The sequence below is a fragment of the Syngnathus acus genome, chromosome 10, assembly GCF_901709675.1.
Source record: "Syngnathus acus chromosome 10, fSynAcu1.2, whole genome shotgun sequence".
NCBI classification, from domain to species: Eukaryota; Metazoa; Chordata; class Actinopteri; order Syngnathiformes; family Syngnathidae; genus Syngnathus; species Syngnathus acus.
In genome coordinates, this window is record NC_051095.1 from 2,040,371 (window position 1) to 2,059,469 (window position 19,099).

Below are 19,099 nucleotides of genomic sequence, written 5' to 3' on the forward strand. Positions count from 1 at the left end.
CACTCCTATCCCCTTCCGGCCTATGGCAGGGCTGCACCTGCAGCTTATTATGGGAGCCTTTAGCGTTTTAATGGCACGCAGGTGCCAAAGTGCCACGGCAGCGGCGTAACACGCAAAAGCCTCAAATGGCTCGACGCGCTTGCAGATGTGCGCCGAATCTCGCCACTCGGAAATTGTCTGGGAAATGACTCAAGAAGACACCTTGTGGGAAAGTGAATTACTTGTACAGTAAAGTGCAAATTGTTTTCTAAGCGTGGCTTGAAAGTGGTGGATCTGGCCTCCAAGTCACGAGTTTGCTAAATTAGTTTGTTGCACACATAATCTCCAGCAGTTTTATGAAAAAGTTTAGGGAAGATTTTCCTTTTTTCTGTCCTCTGATTGGCTGAACCAAATTGTCTTGTCTCTTCAGACAAGTATTTTTTGGCTGGAAAATATAGCTGCTCCAGTTGACTGTGGAAGCAGAGCACAAAATGACAGAAAATGAATCTGCTTTACAACAAAACTTGTGCAACCTGAAAGAATGAAGTGTTTAAATGTGCTTTTATTATTATTTTTTAAACACGATGTATTAGTATCTGATTTATTTATTTATTTATTTATCATTTTTATGTATTCATTTATATTTCAATTTATCTGAACATTTATTATTTTTAATTCATTCATATATATATTTTTTTGGTGCAATCTATCTGACTGCGTGGCTATTTCAAAATCAGCACAGAGAGCGCCGATAAAGCGGCAGCCCTCCCACCCGCTCCGAGGCCGCCGGACTCTCCCTCCGCCCGGCAACCCAAAGCGTAGGAGAGCCCAGGCACAAAAAAGGCCTTCATGTCGGGGGTTGCCAAATTGCTTGCTCAAACATCAGCTGGGTGTCAACACTGCAAAGAACACACACATGCAGTATTCCACGAAAAGATCGCACCAACGCGATGTTTCATCCGACATGTGCCACTGCGATAAATTGTGCCCCAACATCTCCTTGGCACAGAGTACTCACATCACACATCTACCTCAAGCTATTTCAAGCAAACACTTTCCACGCAGGTCATTCCACAATGACAAGACATTTCACGTGCTCCCTCCAGGAAGACGGACTACTTCTTTTTGTGAATTCCAAGAAAAACAGGCTGGGCTCCACCGGCAACGTTTGATGACATTTAGTGGAATCGTTGAATTTTGCTGTTTGGTTCTACCCTGTTACCGATACTAAAGCAGCATTTTGAAAAGACTAGCTAAAGTAAATCCTTTATCATGACATTGGGTGACTTTGAATACTCATTCCACGTTACTGTAATTACAGTGAAATGTTGCAAATGTTAGTTTTTGTCAGCTGTGTTGGCTACTATGCTAACTGCTAACAGTAATGAGCGTAGATATACTGTAAAGAGAAATACTTCAATAATGCGTCTTTTTGTGATGACATGAGTAAAAGGGGGGGACACAAACATTGTGAAAAGATGAAAAATAAGAGCAAACTTACCTGAGGTCAATGAGCAAACTTACCTGAGGTCAATGAGCTTGTCACTCACTTTGTCAACCTCATGGTGGCTAGAGAGGGTTTAGTATGAGGGGTTTAACTCCGCCTACAAATGTCTGATTGGTAGATTAACACTGCCAGTAGAACAATGTTTTCAACATACAGGCATGAGCAAAATGAAATACAAATAACATCAAAATAAGATGATAAAATACATATGTTGTCATATTTACTTGAATCGACTCACTTGTTTATTGAAAATGATCTCACTCATTTTACTGAGAGTTTGATGACAAGCAATGGGATTGTTTTGTATTTTCCTATAAACTTGACCAAACTGCAGGCAAAATTCGGCGGACCTGTCTGTCATAGCCCAAAATGTTCTCAAGGACTTTTGCCAGAAAATGAACAGGGAGTCGGCCATTTCGTTTAAAAAAAAACAAACAAAAAAAACTCCTTTATCACCAGTTTCACCGATTAACGGGAAAGTCTTTACAGGTCACGTAAAGTCTTAAGGATGCATTGGGTAGGCCAATTCCATGAAAAATATCAAGCTATCATCCCAGGATCTAATCCCAAAATGAATCAGCCATTTTGCTTTGCTCCAAGCAGCCATTTTGGAAGCACAGGGAAGGCCGTCGACAGAATAACGGCCGCGTCGAACGTTCCCGTGTGAGAGCAAGGCGAGGCGAGGCTGCGCAGCGCCAGCCGCAGAACGAATATCCTCTCGGCATCTCGGCTCATATTTCAGCTGGGGCGGCCTGAGGAATGCATCCAGCGCCATAAATCAGCCGCCTGATGGGAACTTGGCGGCCGGACGGCGGCGCAGAGAGCCGAGCTGTAGAGCTCCGGTAAAAGATGTCGTAAGGTGGCCCTTTTGGAGGAGCTACTCTCGGGCGGCCACTCTGTGTGTGTGTGTGTGTGTGTGTGCCACGATTGTTTGTCACATCTCTGCCTGTCTGCGCCTTATGCAAATGTACAGGGGGGTGTTGTGGGGGCAGGGGGGCGGGCGTTGTGGGGGGGGGCTGCTCCATGGGAAACTGCTGGTGCTAATCCAGCATGTTGAACAGGGGAGGAGAGGCGCACTTTTCAATAAAGCCCCCCTTCCCTCGCGAAGCCCCTCTGTCACATGTACACACACACACACACACACACACAACAGATGAACAGCGTGTTTTTTTGCAACCTACGGACGGCCGCACAAACAGCCAACACCTGTTTCTTTTTTTCGAGCCCATCCCGTCGCTTTTAATATGGGAACAAATCCCACGATCTTAAGACCCGGCTCGTGCTTTCAGCGCGATAACAAGGAGCCTCAGTGCGGCGGCGGGCTCGTAGCGCCACCTCAACGCGGACTAATAACGCTCCCGTCCCAATCTGCGATTTAAGACTATGAAATGTATGCAAATGCGTGTGGGAATACACGGCGGTGAGAAGACCATTTAAGGCGTTTTCCCCCCTCGGCCCTCTTGAGTTGCAAAAGAGCTTGTTGTGTCTTTTTGCTTTCATCAACGGCGGGCCGAGTGTGCAAAATGCCAACAAATGTCTTGTCAAGGAGTTCAAAGTGGCAGCCTGGAACTCACCCAAAATGGCTGCTTTCAAGCAAAACGGTTCAATCACAGGGCATGGCTCCTTGGGACTGATCGCTGAAAGGGATTCCCCAACCCTCACAAACTTTCCAAGCCTCTTCTTCTTGGGATTCGGCCATTTTGCTTCAGACCAAAATGGCCGACTTCCTGTTCATTTTCCATATGTGCCTTTTTGGTGTGTCCTTTTACGACAAGCATGTCAAACCAATTTGAGCACGACTGGAGAAAGTGCTCATTTTCTCCGAGGCCCGATTTCCGTGCAAAATGGACCCAAAGTGGTTGCTTCGAACCAAAATGGCTGACTTTCTGTTCCGTGTCCTTGAGACCGTTTCTTGCGTCCAATTCTAATGCCCAGCTCATTTCATGTGGACCGTGAAGCTGGCAACGGAGTTTCAGGACCTCTTAACTACTCGACATACATTTTCAACAAGATACACAAAAAGCAGCTGGCACAGTTCTTTGTGTCGGCACTGGCGCGGGTCCAGTCCAACTTCTGCACTTACCGCTGCGTGTGAAAGTACTGTGCACGAAACACACACGCACACACACCCTTGTGTGGATCCAAATGGGGAGAGAAGGAAGGGGGAGGGGCACAAAGGCAATCAACAAATCCTCTTTGCGAAAAACATAATAGGAGCAAATCATCATCTATTTGGCCTCCTTAACTCACTGACAGCAGCAGTCCTCGATAAAGAAAGGGGGAAAAAATATGCCGGAGACAAGCGGGTGCCAAGACTTTCACCGAGTCCGATTGAAGCCAGATGCCGAACGAGCGCCAGTCAAGTTGGGGTCGCTCGATATTGCCATCGGAGGCCTGTTGGGGCGAGCCGCCGGTGCATCCCAGGCCATGGCGTAATGAGCCTTAATTGGCGCTTTAGACGGACTTTTGCCGCCTTCATCCCATTAAGAAGGCTTACGAGATCAGAGCTGGCTCAACTTGACACCGTGACTCACATGGACTTCACCTCAAGCCACCTGACCGAGAGAGAGGGCGAGCGAGAGACAACGTGCCGACTGAGATGCTCAGCCAGCTATGCGGCATTGACGCATTACGCTAGATTAGCAAAGTAAAACCACGCCCGCTCTCAGGGGAAAACGGGACGCAATTCGGAGAAGCCATGAAATCCGATTAGCGGGAGACGTCATCAGCGAAGGCATCTTCAAAAAGGCATTTTGGATTTAAAAGAAAAAAGACATCTACTTGGAGGATGCTGTGTAATTAATTTGATATTTTAGATGATTCCATGAATTATTATAAGCGTTATTTTCGACATCTCCGTCAGGCCAAACGAAGCTGATTTGATTTGATCAAAGATGAGCATCAAAGGTCCACACTTGACTAAGACGTCACAATTGAATTGCTCATTGAATAATGGGCCCATTTGTAACTAGTAAAATATTAGTGACAACAAAAATGTGTCCACAAAACAAACCGCGTTTTATTTGAATATTTATCTCATTTTTGTTCATTTTAAAAATCATCCGTGCACTGAAATGACATTACAAAAAAAATAAAGCATGCCAGAAGATACGACGCAGACAATTTCTTGTTGTAGCATAGCTCATTTTTATTGTTTAAACAGTTTTTGCATAGGAAATATATCCACTTCCAGTAATTGACTGCAGTAAGAACAGCTGCTAGCAGTATAGGCTGGATATAACAGTAACAATCACAAAAGAAAAGAAAAAAAGTTGAGCCTTTATTTACACTGATTTTTAATCTTGTGGCAATTTTAACCCCTGCACCAAATGTAACCGACCGAAAGGCGTCGCTTCAAAAAAAAAAAAAAAAAATCAATAAAAAGATAAGGGAGGCATCAAGGCCTGTACAGTTCACAACGGACACCTTGTGGTTCCTACAATGAAACAAGGGCAAAAAAAGTCCTCTAAAACGTACATTCAGATACATACAAAGACCTTTTGCGCACACTCGCAGCGAAATTACGATCAATACATAGGAATACGGAACGCCTCGTTGGTGTTGTTGTTGTTGCGTGCGCACAAGAGGGGGCGGGGCCAGTGGGGCGGGGCGGGGCGGGGCCAGCGGGACGGGGGAGGGGGGTAAAAGTGCCACAAGTCCTGCCCTGCATTTCAAAAGAATGCCCCAAACAACTACCAAAATGACAAAAAAAAATAATAATTTGTTCTCATTTCAAAACTAAAAGCAAGCTTCATGTGCGCTGACATGCTTGGACATGAAGAAGCTCCGCCCAAAAAGGAAATCAATGTCACATTTTACATGTATGTACAAGTCGCACAGCTGGAACAGGCACTGCATTGCTCGTCTTGATTTGGCGGTAAAAATAAAATGCTGGTTGATGAGAGAGCGCAAAGAGAGAAAGATAGAGAGAGAAAGACTTCCTGCAGGTACAAGCCCCTTGCCGTGGCTTGAAAGTTGGATGAGGGCGATTGCACGTGTTTTGCATAAAAAAAAAGTTACGGCGGGCAACGTGTTAATACTTGAAAGGTTGCCACTGAACACTGATCAACATTCAGACCCTGCCCGGCAACTCCAAAGAACTGGAAAGGACGCTACCTTGCGGTCATGCTTTCACTCTCGCAAAAAAAGTGCATCACGGGAAAGAGGAGGGGCAGGCGGCGGCGGGCCGGCGAGTCGAAAAAAAGGAACATTGTCAAGAGCCAATGGGGAAATCGCACCGATTCCGTAAAAACAAAACATCGACAACTATTTGATAGTAGGACGTTTGATTTACTTTTTACCCTGCTTTTCGTACAATCTTGTGTGTGTGTGTGGGGGGGAGGGGGTAACGTCGCCGCCCGGCTGCTACAAAGAACACACCCACGCCGCCGTCTGGTCGGATAAGAAATCGCACCCTTTTCCCCCCCCCATGATAAAAGAAACACATCACACCCACAGGAATGAACAATTCTTACACTGAAAGATCGACCAGCATTAAGCAAGTTGAAAAAAATCGTCATTCAAGAAAAACTTCATTGTTGTTTGATACAGTGAACCCCAGCTCATATTCACAGTTTACAACTGTTGCCATGAAATTGAGGAGCTTCGCTTCGTCAAAGATAGGGCTTTGCCGCCATCTTGTGGCATGATAGTACCAAGGAACTATGTTCGTATAAGTTGAGGAGTTTCATTTGGACCAAAAGAGTGCTTTGCCACTATCTTGGTGCCAAGGAACTAAGTTGAAGTTGCTTTATCGCCACCACGTGGCATTTATTTCATGTTTTTCTTTTTATTGGGAGGGGGGGGGTCAGTAACTCGGCAAGAGTCAGGGGCTCATCGTCTATACCAGGGGTGTCAAACTAATTTTTTTCGCGGGCCGCATTGTAGTCATAGTTCCTTTCGGAGGGCCGTTATGACCGTGAACCCAAATCAATGTATGAGCACCTCGTATTATATACAGTATAAGCTCCAAAACAAACTGACAAATAACTCGTTTTCAAATCAGACGAGTAAAAACTGGTCAAATATTTTAAAAAAAAAAGATATTTTTAAAAGTGCAGACAATTTGCAATTCTAGTCATGACACACGAATATTATGCACAATTTGTCTTTGCGGGCCACACAAAATGATGTGGCGGGCTGTATCTGGCCCCCGGGCCTTGAGTTTGACACCTGTGGTCTATACGATCAGAACCCCCTTACGTTAAACTTGTCCTACAGACACTAAGACATCAATACTTGACATTGGATTCATCCAGGGAGTTCTAACTCCAAATCAGGCTGGGAAATACTTTTTTTTTCCTTTCCAAAAATGGAATTGACACATTTTTTTACGCCCTGATTGGAAGATTTACAAATAAGGGCGTTAAACTGTCAAGAAGGATTACAGTGTACAAACTTTTTTTGTCTATAGGAAGACCATCATCTTCACTCGCGCACGCGCACACAAACACACACAAACGACCGTCACTGGGAAAAAAAAAAAAGTCGGGGAGATGCAGCTCGACTTGAGGATTTGTCGTCCTGCTTTCGCAGTCGGGAGGGGGAGGAGTGCAAAAAGGTGTCAACGGGCGTTGCGCTGATTGACTTCGACGACGGGCCCCGTAAGGCCCGAAAGATTTGGCTGGGAAACACGGAGGAGGGATTGCCCAGATGCTATTTAAGTGCCAAATGTTTCTTTGACGGGAGGGGGAGGATGGCCAAATGTCGGTGAGCAGTGTTTCCCAAATTTGATTGAGCCAAGGCACATATTTCCCACTGGAGAAAGAAAAAAAAAAAATCATTCACACCACCGACAGAAATGTCCTAAAAATGACGACCTACATTTTTTTCATTTGATTCCAAACATGAATGAAAGCACCAAATGAAGGCAAAACTTGCGCATCAATGACACAGCCGGAACTTTGTTTTTCCCCCCCCCCAGATTTTCATCTGAACGCGATAAAGCGGACAAACTGTCACAAGTGTGATTAATCGTCATTTCTCTGAAGTGGAATTGCTTTCCCGGCGCAGGTCGTGCACGGACGACGTACGTCTGTACAGTCGACGGACACCGATCGAGACGGGCCCTCGCCAGGATTGGTCGCTGTGAGTGATTGTTGCGCAGGTGGCATGGCCGCGGCTCGCCACCGCCGCCGTTAAGGCATCTACTCGGGAATTGCATCCAAATGACGTGTGTGTGTGTGTGTGTGTGATGTCTTAGTGTGATTGTCCTGGCCTCAAGTCGAGTTGTCTCTCCGGAAGCGAAAATGACGAGTGACTGACTTTGCAGCTGAAGGAACAGCACGGACGTGCGTGACGTGAAGGAAGGGAAATCAAAACGCAACGTTCTGAAGCTAAGCTAGAAGAGAAGACCTTGTCGTACACTGCATAGACAGCAGCCCCCCACCCAAAAAAAAAAAAAGAATGGCCAAACGACCCACAACAACAACAACATCAACAAGTAGATCAAGAAAATAAATGCATTACAATAGCGTCTATCTCCAAACTAGCCTCTAATATTTGACGTCGTCTATAAGCACTACCTACATAGGCAAAACTTGGTATTGCATAATTGTCATCATTCTCAATTCAAGGACAATGAGCGCCGAAAGGGGAGAGAAAGATGATAGGTTATTAGAAAAGCCATTGGGGGAATACTGGAGGGATGAAAAAAAATTGTTTTTTTTTAAAATAACAACAACACAACCCAAAGCGATTACAAACGTGACTATACACAGCCGGGTTATGCGGCGGAACTGTGACATGGGGAAAAAAAAAACGTACATGAAGTTCAGAGTACAAAAACGTTCAAATGTCAACTCTGTGTGTTCCTACCATGATGAAAGAGCAAAATGTGTGTGTGTGTGTGTGTGTGTGTGTGTGTGTGTGTGTGTGTGTGTGTATGGGGAGATATGCAAAAAGGCACGTCATGTGGACGTCACGTATCGTCGTGCAAATGAAGTGAAGACTGCGGAGGCTGATGGCCGTCAGCGCCACTTTTTTCATTTTTTTTGCCACCGCCTGACTGATTGACAATTTCTCCGGACTTTTCCGTCAATGTACGGGTTTCTTCCTCTTGTAAACATTCGCTTTCAAAGCCAACGGCCAAAAATGTGAATTTTTTTTGTTTTTGTAAACACAGTATATGTGTTCATTTCATTCTCTAAGGGCTCGTCTCCCCTTTTCCAAGATATAAATAAGAAAAGGCTAAACAACGTGTCCCTGTACAATTGGGGAGGGGCACGGAATAAAAAAAAAAAAAAAAACAAGTGCTGGTGTTGCTGCTGGGATTGCATGGGACTGAACTCAAATTGTGAAACAAAAGAAGAAAAAAAAAAAGCAACATTTTGCTCCTACAACCGTCGCATGTTTCTCCCCCTTTCCTTTAGAGTCTGAGGGCGGACAGACTGATAACTTCCCTTCCAAAAAAAAATTCAATTGCACTTGCCTCCATGGAAATCGCTCTTCCTTTTTGAAAGGGCTCAAACATCTTTTTTTTTATTTTTTTTTTTTTTTTTTTAGCGAGGGCTCCAATCTCAAGTAGTTAACGCTCGTCACGGTTGGAAGAAAAAGAACAAATGGACACTTTGCTTCTCTCCCGGCTCCACCACGAAGCACTCTGAAAGTTTTGTTTGTCATCCGAAGCACACGTTTTGAGTGTCATGCAGTAGAACATTAAGGCATCTGTACATCACAGTATTTGAATGCATCGCAAAGTTCTGCAAACAACAACTGGCTGGTGCGTGTATACTGTATGTGTGTGTGTGTGTGTGTGTGTGTGTGGGTGGGTGGGTGGGTGGGTGGGGGTGATGTGAGTGTAGGAGGGGGGAAGGGGGGGCACCTGAAGCTTTTTTCCTTCCTTCAGCATCCATCACGGCCCAGGCAAAAGCGGGCGAGGGGGTCGTTTGGGAAGAGTGTTAAGATTGTACAGCTGCTGCTGCATTTGCTGGTTTCAGCCCCCCCCGCAAAAAAAAAAAAAAAAAAAAAGCCCAAAGCCAAAAGCACACCTCCTCCGAAGCAGCGCTCCAGCCTCAGTTCCCGGTCTCGGCGGGGACCAGCGGCTCACCAATGATGCTTATGCTGTAGTTCTGGTGGACATTTGTTGGCAGAATCGGCGTCCCGTTCGGCACTTGGAATGGAACTAAGCTCGCCCAGGTACCAGGACTGTCGGACGAGAAAGAAGGATGAGTATTATTGTTTTCAAAAAGTCGGCCACTCACTTGGCAGATACTTTCGGACTTTACGCAAAGCGCATCGTCGCCCGAGTCGCGTTTCGCACGCACATTGTGATTGGTTTGATTAATATTGTAAAAATTCAACCAAATGGGTGAACAAGAAAGCAAAAGGAAAAGTTTGCTAAATAACAACGCGTGTTCTCAAAATGCTTTTCCAAAAATATGGAAACAGATTTTTAGGCCTCGGATGCAGTCCAAGATGTTGTGCGAGAGCTCGTGGCCCTTCTGGGAAGGACCGGGGCTTCGTGTGTGTGTGTGTTGGCGGAGCTCTCTCCACAAAGCCGCCGCCCCATCCCTATTCATATCACGCTAACGGCAAAACAACACTGGGATTGTTGCAACGGTGCTAACTGAAAACGCGAGCGGGAACAAGTGGCGCGTTGTTCCCGAGGGCTCCCGCGTTACGTACATGTCAGATAATTAGCCCCCGCCCTCCCCTCACAGTGGGCTCTCATCTCAGCTCTTCTGTATGAGCTGGATAACCTCTGCCTCAACCAATTTGGATTTTTAAGTGTGTGCATTGAATCTGTTTCGTCCCAAAAACAAATGAGCGTCCGGCAGGTACGGCTCGACATTTTGCGAACCAAATCATTTCATCATCTTCAAACGGAGGAGATTTGAACCCAGAACCGCATTACAGACGCACTAACCCAAAAAAAAAAAAAAAATCTCTGAAATGTAAGCATCCGTTTTCAGAGTGTTCCACGTGTGGGTCTGGAAATGAAGAAGTCACGGAAGACATGGCCGCGTTGCCTTCAAAACGACCCCCGGCTCGAAAAAAAAAAAGGGGCTCATCCTCTTCTATACTTGTGTTCCTGACATTCTCTTTGCCTTCCCCCCTCCCTGCTTGTCCTTCTGCCAAAAATCATCGGGCAGGAAACGGGGGCAGCGGCGGCGTTGCGAGGGGGGGCTGAAGTTTTTCCTACCTTGCTCAACAAAGAAGGCACAGAACGGCCAAGAGCGACCCCGCCCCGCCCCGCCGCTGTTCTTTAGGCCTCTCTACATCTTCCATCTCAGGTCACCAAACATGGTGGGGGACCATATCAACTTTGCTTGTTTGGGGACTCGAAGGGGAACCCTGAGGTCAACCTTTCCCAACTTTGAAGCACTAGCCGGCCAAATGAGATTATTGAAGGGCGTTGGGACAGCCGGCGGCGGCTCACGCTCCTCGGAATTGTGCGCTCTCTAGTAAGACACCACGACAACCTCTGTCAACTCTTTTTCCCACGACTGCCTTCCATGGCTGCACAGCATCCGAAGCGTCTTATTTGTCGCCGAAATGTTCTTCTCAATCTTGCAACCGATGTGCACAGTTCTCGAGAAATGGCGCAAAAGGTCACTCGTCATGAAAAGAAATGAGCAATTTCGCACAGAAACATCTTCGCACGCGTTGAGCAGAAATGAAACCGGCAGAATTATCATTCAGCATGTGCGCCATTTTGATTATAGATGGATGGATGGATGGATGGATGGATGGGGGGAGAGAGAGAGAAAGAAAGATAGATAGATAAAAAGAGAGCGATAGATAGCTAGCTAGCTAGATAGAAAGAGATAGATAGATAGATAGATAGATAGATAGATAGAGAGAGAGAGAGAGAGAGAGAGAGAGAGAGAGAGAGAGAGAGAGAGAGAGAGAGAGAGAGAGAGAGAGAGAGAGAGAGAGAGAGAGAGATAGATAGATAGATAGATAGATAGATAGATAGATAGATAGATAGATAGATAGATAGATAGATAGATGGATGGATGGATGGATGGATGGATGGATGGATGGATGGATGGATGGATGGATGGATGGATGGATGGATAGATGGATAGATGGATAGATAGATAGATAGATAGATAGATAGATAGATAGATAGATAGATAGATAGATAGATAGATAGATAGATAGATAGATAGATTCGTTTTGCACTGGCATCAAATGAACAAATGACACATACTTTGAAAAGTTACTTTGCATTTCACTAAAGTGCTAATTTAAATAATAGAAAACGCTCGGACAAAACATGACACGTTGCTTTTTGATGGGCTGATGAATTACGCAATTTAAAAATGCGACTAAATTATGATCAAAACATCTTGATTTGATTTTTGAAATGGAATTTGACAAATCGAACGAGAGACGCAAGTCAAACCCTCAGCGAGGACCTGGTGCGTCTTTTTTTTTTCTTTCTTTCCCTCATCACATTTGCAATTTCCCACTTATTTGCTCTCAAACATCATTTCAGCGTCTGCATAACGGCAATTGTGTCCGATGAACAATAAAAAGATATTTTTGGAATTCTTCTTCCACCTATTTGAGGTGCTGGCATGAAAGAAGGAGGCCGCTTAAGGTGGCGTGTGAGGACATTTCCCCCCCCGGCCTATTTAGGGGGCCCGCCGAAGGGGGTTCTGCATGTGTGCACGTGTGTTTGCAAAGACCTTCAGCTGGCGCTAAATTAACAAGATCTCTCTCACACACACACACACACACACACATGGAGGCGCACACACACGGTTCCAGGGAAAAGTGGAAACGGGAGACGCAAGTCCTGAGCTCATGCATGCTCAGCGGCATAACGGTGCAGGGGGGAGGGGGGTTGGGGGAGGAAGGGGATTTAGTTGAAGAAGCATGACTTCAGCATGGAGGCAAAGAAAAATTGAAAAAACTTTTTGCTTACAAAAAAATATTTTTACCGTTCACAGTAAGACTGCTTTTTTTTTTTTTTTTTTACCCCCACCGATGCAAACTGACGCAAAAGAAGCCACGGCCGAGTGTGTGAAAAGCGGCGAAAAGAGTGGTTACCTTTGCCAAGCAATCCCCAAAGTGTCGTCGGCGGCACTGGGGCCGTAATGCCTGCCGTTTGGAGTCACGCTCCAGTCACACTTCTTCAGCTGTCAATTGAAATGCGCGCCGTCAGATCACACAAGTAACAGAGGACAGAGAACAAAAAAAAAAAAAGCATGCGGGCAGACGGGAAAACAAACATGAATGGGAAAACATGCAATCACCTGGAAGCCAGAAAAACAAAACATGGAGTTAGTCAACTTGGTCCACCTTTACGGGCTACGCACATTTGGGTCATCGGTCGACATGGAACTTTTTTCTTAGCTTTTTTCCTTTTCACACATTTGCCCCGTCTGATTTTCTTTTTTTAAACTCTTGGACTCACCAAAAGAACACAAAGCTGCGAGCCGACCGAATAATGGCGACAGGCAAAAAACGCAAAAGGCTAGCAACAAACGTTTTGTACTTTCAGGTCGCCTCAGTGCCTTGATCATTCCTTCATATTCCAAAAATCGATTACTGATTTTTATTGCTCATCTCTCTTATTGCTTCCAATGTTAAAATTCAGTATGTGCGTAACCTGGTTAGGTTGACATGCATGCTGTGTATGGATTAGACACACATACACACACACACACACACACTTGCCTCTTAAAAGGCAAGCTCGCATCCATCCACACAAGAAAACATTATGCGGGCGCACGTGCCTGCAATCCAGCTGAGAGGCCGACGTGGAGCTAACCTTGCCCCGCATTCATTTGGCAAAGCGGCGGGATGGAAAAGTGCACCGTCGGCACTCTGCGCTCCCGCCCGCCCGCCCGCCCGCCTCTTAAAAGCCATTTCATCAGATAGCGCTGAATATTCATCGGCGGTCAAGAAAATGCACGGCGAGCATTCGGGGGTTTGTCTCGGACGGGACAAACAACGGCAAAAGTGCCCGGCGGATTCTCCTCGAGGGGCTAGCCATCTGCCCGCATTGGGAGGGAGGGGGGGGGGGGAGGGGGGCAGATTGCGGATTAGGATCCTTCCTTAGATAATGCCAAATGGCATGTGATCAGGGATCTCTCCCAGCGGAAGGCAGGGCAGGGTGGTGGCATTCCCCGGAGGGGTTAAGCAAGGCCAGAGATGCCGAGCAGGTGTGCGGGAGAGCCGAGTGGATGGATGGATGGATGGAGGGAGGGATGTTTTCCACCCTCCCTCCCTCCCTTGCCATTCTTCCAGCAGCGCCACTAAATGAGCACATCTTTCATTCTGTTTTTATCGATTTGTCCTTGTGCCTTCGGATTGCGCAATAGATAACCCGGGAACCCTAATCCTGCACCCACATGTGCTGCCTACAAAAGTATCGCACGTGTTGAGAGAAAGGAACGCACGTCGACGCTCTGTCAGCAAAATCATCATTTTGACAGGCCTGCGTTTGCAATGACGTTTTTCTGACTCAAATGTCAAGTCACCGGAGGAGTAACAAACGGCGCTTCAAAGCCGTAAATCATTCTTGTTTTAAAAGTGCACAGACGGAATCGATCCAAATGGTCCCACTTTAAGTGCTGTTCTTGAATCGTACGGCACTCTGTGTATCAAATTGTCTTTTTGTTGGAGAGATGCACACATACAGAGGGATATATGCACATACACATGGAGAAAGCGTTCAAGTACTTGATGACGGTTGGCATGTCTCAGGAGTGGTCTAATACATTTGTGTTAATTGTGGTAATAATAATATTCATAACAAAAACAAAAAAAACATATATATATATATATAATTATTATTGTCATTATTATGAATATTATTATTATTCACAATATATTATATTATACATACTTTATATTATCATATAAAATATATGTTATATATATAATATATGTATATAATAATAATAATAATAATAATAATAGTAATAATAATAATAATAATAATAATAATGATAATAATAATAATAATAATAATAATAATAATAAAAGCACCAAAGCAATTTCAAATGAGGGGAACAAAACAAGTGCAACACACACAAGCGTGACGACTGGAAGCCCAGACCGCTGGCTTCCAACCACTTTCCGCGCCTCCACAATCGACAGCATTTCATTTCACGACTAGATCCCGAGGCCACTCATTTATTTTAACGACAATGAAAATCTCTATCAAACTAGTATGAAAAAATTCTGGCCTCCCCTGAATCTGTTTTGAAAAGAAAGAACAAGAGGTGAGCATGTAAAGGCCAAATGGGGCTTTAGCAGTATTGCTGAACAAAAAAAAAAAAAAAAAAGGGGGAGTGTAGTTAGGAGCAATGGTTATGCGTACAGATGTATTCAATTAGTTGTGGTCGGAAAAGACTTGGCCTCAAACCAGCACTTAAAAAGGTTGGGGAGGAGGAGAACACACACTCTCTAGTCTGTCTTTTTCGAAACTTACACACACACACACGCACGCACACTCCTGGACACACCTCACACCAGAAACAGCGGGGACAACAAACTTCCCCTGAAATTGATAACTGACCACAGTGCAAGATTTTGCAACGCCCAAAAAATTCCATCTCGAAATGGAACTTTTTTCGTTCGATAGCCACAAACGGGCATTTGGAAAGTAGTCACAATTTTAGGCTACAGTTGATTCCGTTTGTACACACAATTTTGGCAAATTGGTAAGAAAGGAACGAAATTGACAAAAAATTATATATATGTACAGAAGCATCCACAGCCTCAGAATTGAGCTAAGCTATATTTTTCACATTTGGAGTGCGCTTTTCTAATTAAGTTCGATATCAGCAAAAAAAAAAAAACAGAGCATCAAGTCACAAAGTAGTTCAAAAATATACTTCAAAAATATCACTGGGACGTTTTGTGGTGCCGCAGCTATTAGGAAATGTTTTGAAGAATTTGGAGAGAGAGGGAAAAAAAAGAATGTGCCTGATGTGCGGTGTTGGGAGGGTGGGGGAGTAATCAAAATGGAGGAAGGTGGTTACCTGTTGCTGGTGCAGAAAGGCGGGATCTCGCGGGCTCAGGCCGACGAATCGGTTAGCCGTCGGGGTGCCGGGAGCCGAGTAGCCTGCGTGACAGAGCAGCGTGTCACCGCTGATTGCAAGTGCTCCATAAATTCAGCCTCGCTCATCAGCGTGGCAAGCGTCCAATTGTGACAAGTGGAGCACCGCAAGGTCACATTTTGGGCCCACTTTAATTAGTGGCTAATAAACCTGCAAGCATGACGTAAATCCCCCTTCAATGTTTTATAACAGTAAAGCAGAGAAGAGAGCAATCCATGTCTGCACGGAGGGAGGGGAGGGGAGAAAGGCCGACGGGGCGGGGGGCACAGACTCATCCGCCATTTTTACAAGCCGGCGTACTATAAAAATGCTTACAAAGCGTTTTGCCTTCCCCAGAGTGGAACTCACCTTCGGTTGACGTAGTGATGGGCTTGGTGTCGGGCATGGACAGCGAGACGGGTCGCACGGCGCCGTGGTGCGGGGAGGGAGCCAGGACCGGCGTGAAGTGGCCCGGGACTTTGCCCACCACCTGGCCGCTGCTGTTAGGCTGCAAGGCAAAAAGTGACAAAAGTGGATTTCAGACAGACGGACATTTTTTTCACTATGTAATCGCAAATTTGCTCAGTAGCGCCCCCTGGGGGGGAAATAATTAAATTAGGTGGCCATAACTATCACAAAAAAATGTCAAGTGCCTGTGCCCCAAACTGAGCGATAACTGACCAGTGTTCTCTGAAGCAAGAAAAAAAGGGGGCGGGGCCAAGAAAGGCACGGTTTACTCCTACGACGGAATTTTCCCAAAGAAAGGGGGGTGCGTGATGGCCCACTCGTCGCTGCTTTATTTTCGTGATTTTTTTTTTTACTTCTTACATTGCGTGAAAGGAGGGATGCTTTTGCTGCTAATCTCAATAAAGGACAGATTGGAGTGGTCACTATTATGACTGTGACTCTGGAGGGCGACGCTCAGTCAATGAGGATGGATTTCCTACATGATTTTACACAATGATTTTAATAGTGCTCATAAATGGAATTCGCCGGGATCCGGGGCGTGAAAAGACGGGCCTGGCCGGCGCTCACAATGGCGTGAATGCGCCGGCACGGAGCCACTATGTCGAAAGAAAGAAAAGCAGCAAGAAAGGAAGGGGGCCGCTCTTTTAGACGGCTGGAGACTGTCTGGGCCCTTCATTTCGGGACCGCCCCGAGTTCAAAACTCAAACAGGCCTTTCTGGAAAAGAATTGTGTTCCCTTCAATGTGAATAGAATGTTTAATTAGAGTGTAATATAATCTGCGTTAAAGCAAGCATAAAAACATTCTGGCACCGCTCCATGGGCTTATAAGCGCTGTGTTATTTGTCCCCCCCTTGCTCGCCCCCCGACCGGCAGCGGGCCAGTTAATTCCGCACAAGAGCCGGGCCTCGGCAACGGCAAACATTTACAACCTTTATCATTCCCCGTGGTTTTGCTCTGGAGTCACAGACACCCCCAAAAAAAAAAAAAAGCCCCTTAAAGGCGCCGCCTCCACGGCACTCTTGAGATGGAGCCATTGTTTACGATGCAAAGCTCACATCAATGTCACACGGGACGCCGTTTGTTTCCTTCAACCTTCTTGTAAACCTTTGGCGCATTTTGGAAATTAGCGCAGCCGTTAGCACTGACGGTAGCGCTTGATAAAAACGGCCCCTTCTTGTCGCAAGGGAGGCAGACGAGAGGACACTCGGCGAACATGTCGTCGGTGTGCGGCTTGGGAGGCAAATCAAGTGAGATGGCCTCTTTGTGTCCAAACTGGGCCCAAAGGTGATAGCGGTTCTGTGGACCCTCGTTAGTCACGTGTCAGAAGGGCCAGCCCACAGATCATAAAAATTAGCCATTAAATTAGATTGAAAATGGTTTTGTTTTTTTGAAATAGCACGTTAAACTGCCCCGAAAAAATGAAACGTTGAAATACCGAATGTTCTTGTACTGTACCTAAAACAACGTCAATGTCATTCCCTCTGAAAATGTCTCAACAAAAAATGAGAAGACCCCTTGGAAACTGGGTCAGTCACCCACCTGGCTGCTCTGCGGGCTGGACGGGTCGTACGACGGCACGTAGCTCTTGAGCGGGTCGGCCGGGTTGAGGTGGGGCGGGTAGCGGATGGTGGTGTGCGGGAAGTAGGACGACGGCGCGGGCGGCAGGATGGCCGAGGCGGAGAACTGCAGCGGCGAGTGCGGCGGGGGGCTCCTCGTGGAAATAACTGCCGGGGGAGGGGCGAAGGGCTTCAGTGATCCACCCGCAGACGACGACGACGACGAGGGAACTCACCACTGTGTCCCACGCCCGTCAGGCCCGGGTGGTGAGGCTGAGGAAAAGTGCTGATTCGCGGCGAGGAGTCTTGCGGGGAGGTGGGGCTAAACATGGCCTTCTCCGGCTTCTTCATGGTGGGGGACGACATGTCTGCTGGATATCAGAAGACACACGCACGTACACGCTTAGCAAGTTGAATTCGCGTCATCAACCTCAAAGCAAACAGTTGTCGTTCGCGACATGTTTGGAAAGATTTAAAAAAAAAAAGGAGGGGTGGCTTTTGCCTGCCAAGAATGGATCGAAACACGTCTCCGCTGTCATAAGAATGGGATTTGCGTGGATTAGCGTCCTCGGAGGGGCAGGTGGAAAAGTTGACTTTGTTGAAATTGTTCACATGCGCGCAAAAAAATAACAAAAAGGTAGTGCGGAGAAATGGAACCCTAGTGAAAATTCTCCTCTGATGACGTCAGATTGGATCGGAGCCATCCAGGGCGTGATGAATACCATCTCGCTGGCCAACATCTGCTCGCACACCGTCCGACAACTTCCGTAATTCGCCGTGGATAAACCATCTTTTCATCAGACATGAAATTAGTTAGCGCTCTGGTCACAACTTTCCATTTTCTGCGATCAGACCTGCCGCCCCCGACGGCTTCCGGGCCATTCCTTGACTTCTTGTCACCGAAAACCTTTTCCCTCCTTTCACAAATCACGTCTTTGCGACAGTACACTCTCTTTGCCCACAAGAGGGAAGAATCTGCCCGTAACAGGAACAAACCTAGTTACCAAAGAAAAAAGGCTGAAGGTTGCTGGAATTTGCGTGTGTATGTTGGGGGGGGGGGATTCCCACTAAGAGGTTGTGAGAGGATAAAGGCTTCACGTTTCCGTGGAGCTTGAAGCTTTTTCCTCTCTTCACCTAATGAAATCCTTCAGAGGGGTGAGCGCAGCGCTTTGGGAAATGCACAATTAATTACGAGAATCCAAAGGCACGCGCATGCGCGTCCAACATTTACAGAGCTCCTTCCAACTTTTGGATATCTTCTACACTGAGGGGTTGGATGGGGGCGGCATTGTCCGAACTCATTGCGGCAGCCATTTTGTGGGAAAAATGAAAATAGGGCCTGGAGAATTTATTCCATCAATCAAAATTGGGCAGACGTGTGACATAACTGGTTGCAAAAAAAGGTCTCAATGCGCCATGTCCTAAATCGAAGCCATTTCAGGGCAAAAAGTCACAAAAAAGAGCTATGGGAAATTTAATCAAGCAATCAACACATATTTGGATAGACACGCCACTCACACGAGAAACTCTCGTGGACAGGAAGGCGGCCATTTTGCTTTGCATTCATGACAAGACCCAACATGGAC

The 19,099-nt window shown here is 46.1% G+C and overlaps 2 protein-coding genes across 9 annotated transcripts in view; both read right to left on the reverse strand.

The window, feature by feature from the left end:
- The window catches only part of LOC119129646 (C-type mannose receptor 2-like), a 902,042-nt gene that overhangs the window by 151,498 nt on the left and 731,445 nt on the right, over positions 1-19,099 (reverse strand). The gene's annotated exons all lie outside the window — the stretch shown is intronic.
- The window catches only part of LOC119128131 (nuclear factor 1 B-type-like), a 40,738-nt gene continuing 29,041 nt past the window's right edge, over positions 7,403-19,099 (reverse strand). For 2 of the 8 annotated variants that reach the window (XM_037260320.1, XM_037260314.1), the window contains 6 exons: positions 17,750-17,881; positions 17,497-17,681; positions 15,859-15,997; positions 15,433-15,515; positions 12,488-12,576; positions 7,403-9,631 (listed from right to left, as the gene is read on the reverse strand). In XM_037260320.1, the coding sequence (XP_037116215.1) occupies positions 9,499-9,631; positions 12,488-12,576; positions 15,433-15,515; positions 15,859-15,997; positions 17,497-17,681; positions 17,750-17,881 (761 nt within the window). In that variant the 3' untranslated portion in view covers positions 7,403-9,498. Of the gene's footprint in view, positions 9,632-12,487; positions 12,577-15,432; positions 15,516-15,858; positions 15,998-17,496; positions 17,682-17,749; positions 17,885-19,099 lie in introns of all 8 variants that reach the window. The other 6 variants (XM_037260315.1, XM_037260313.1, XM_037260318.1 and 3 more) reach the window with 5 other exon arrangements.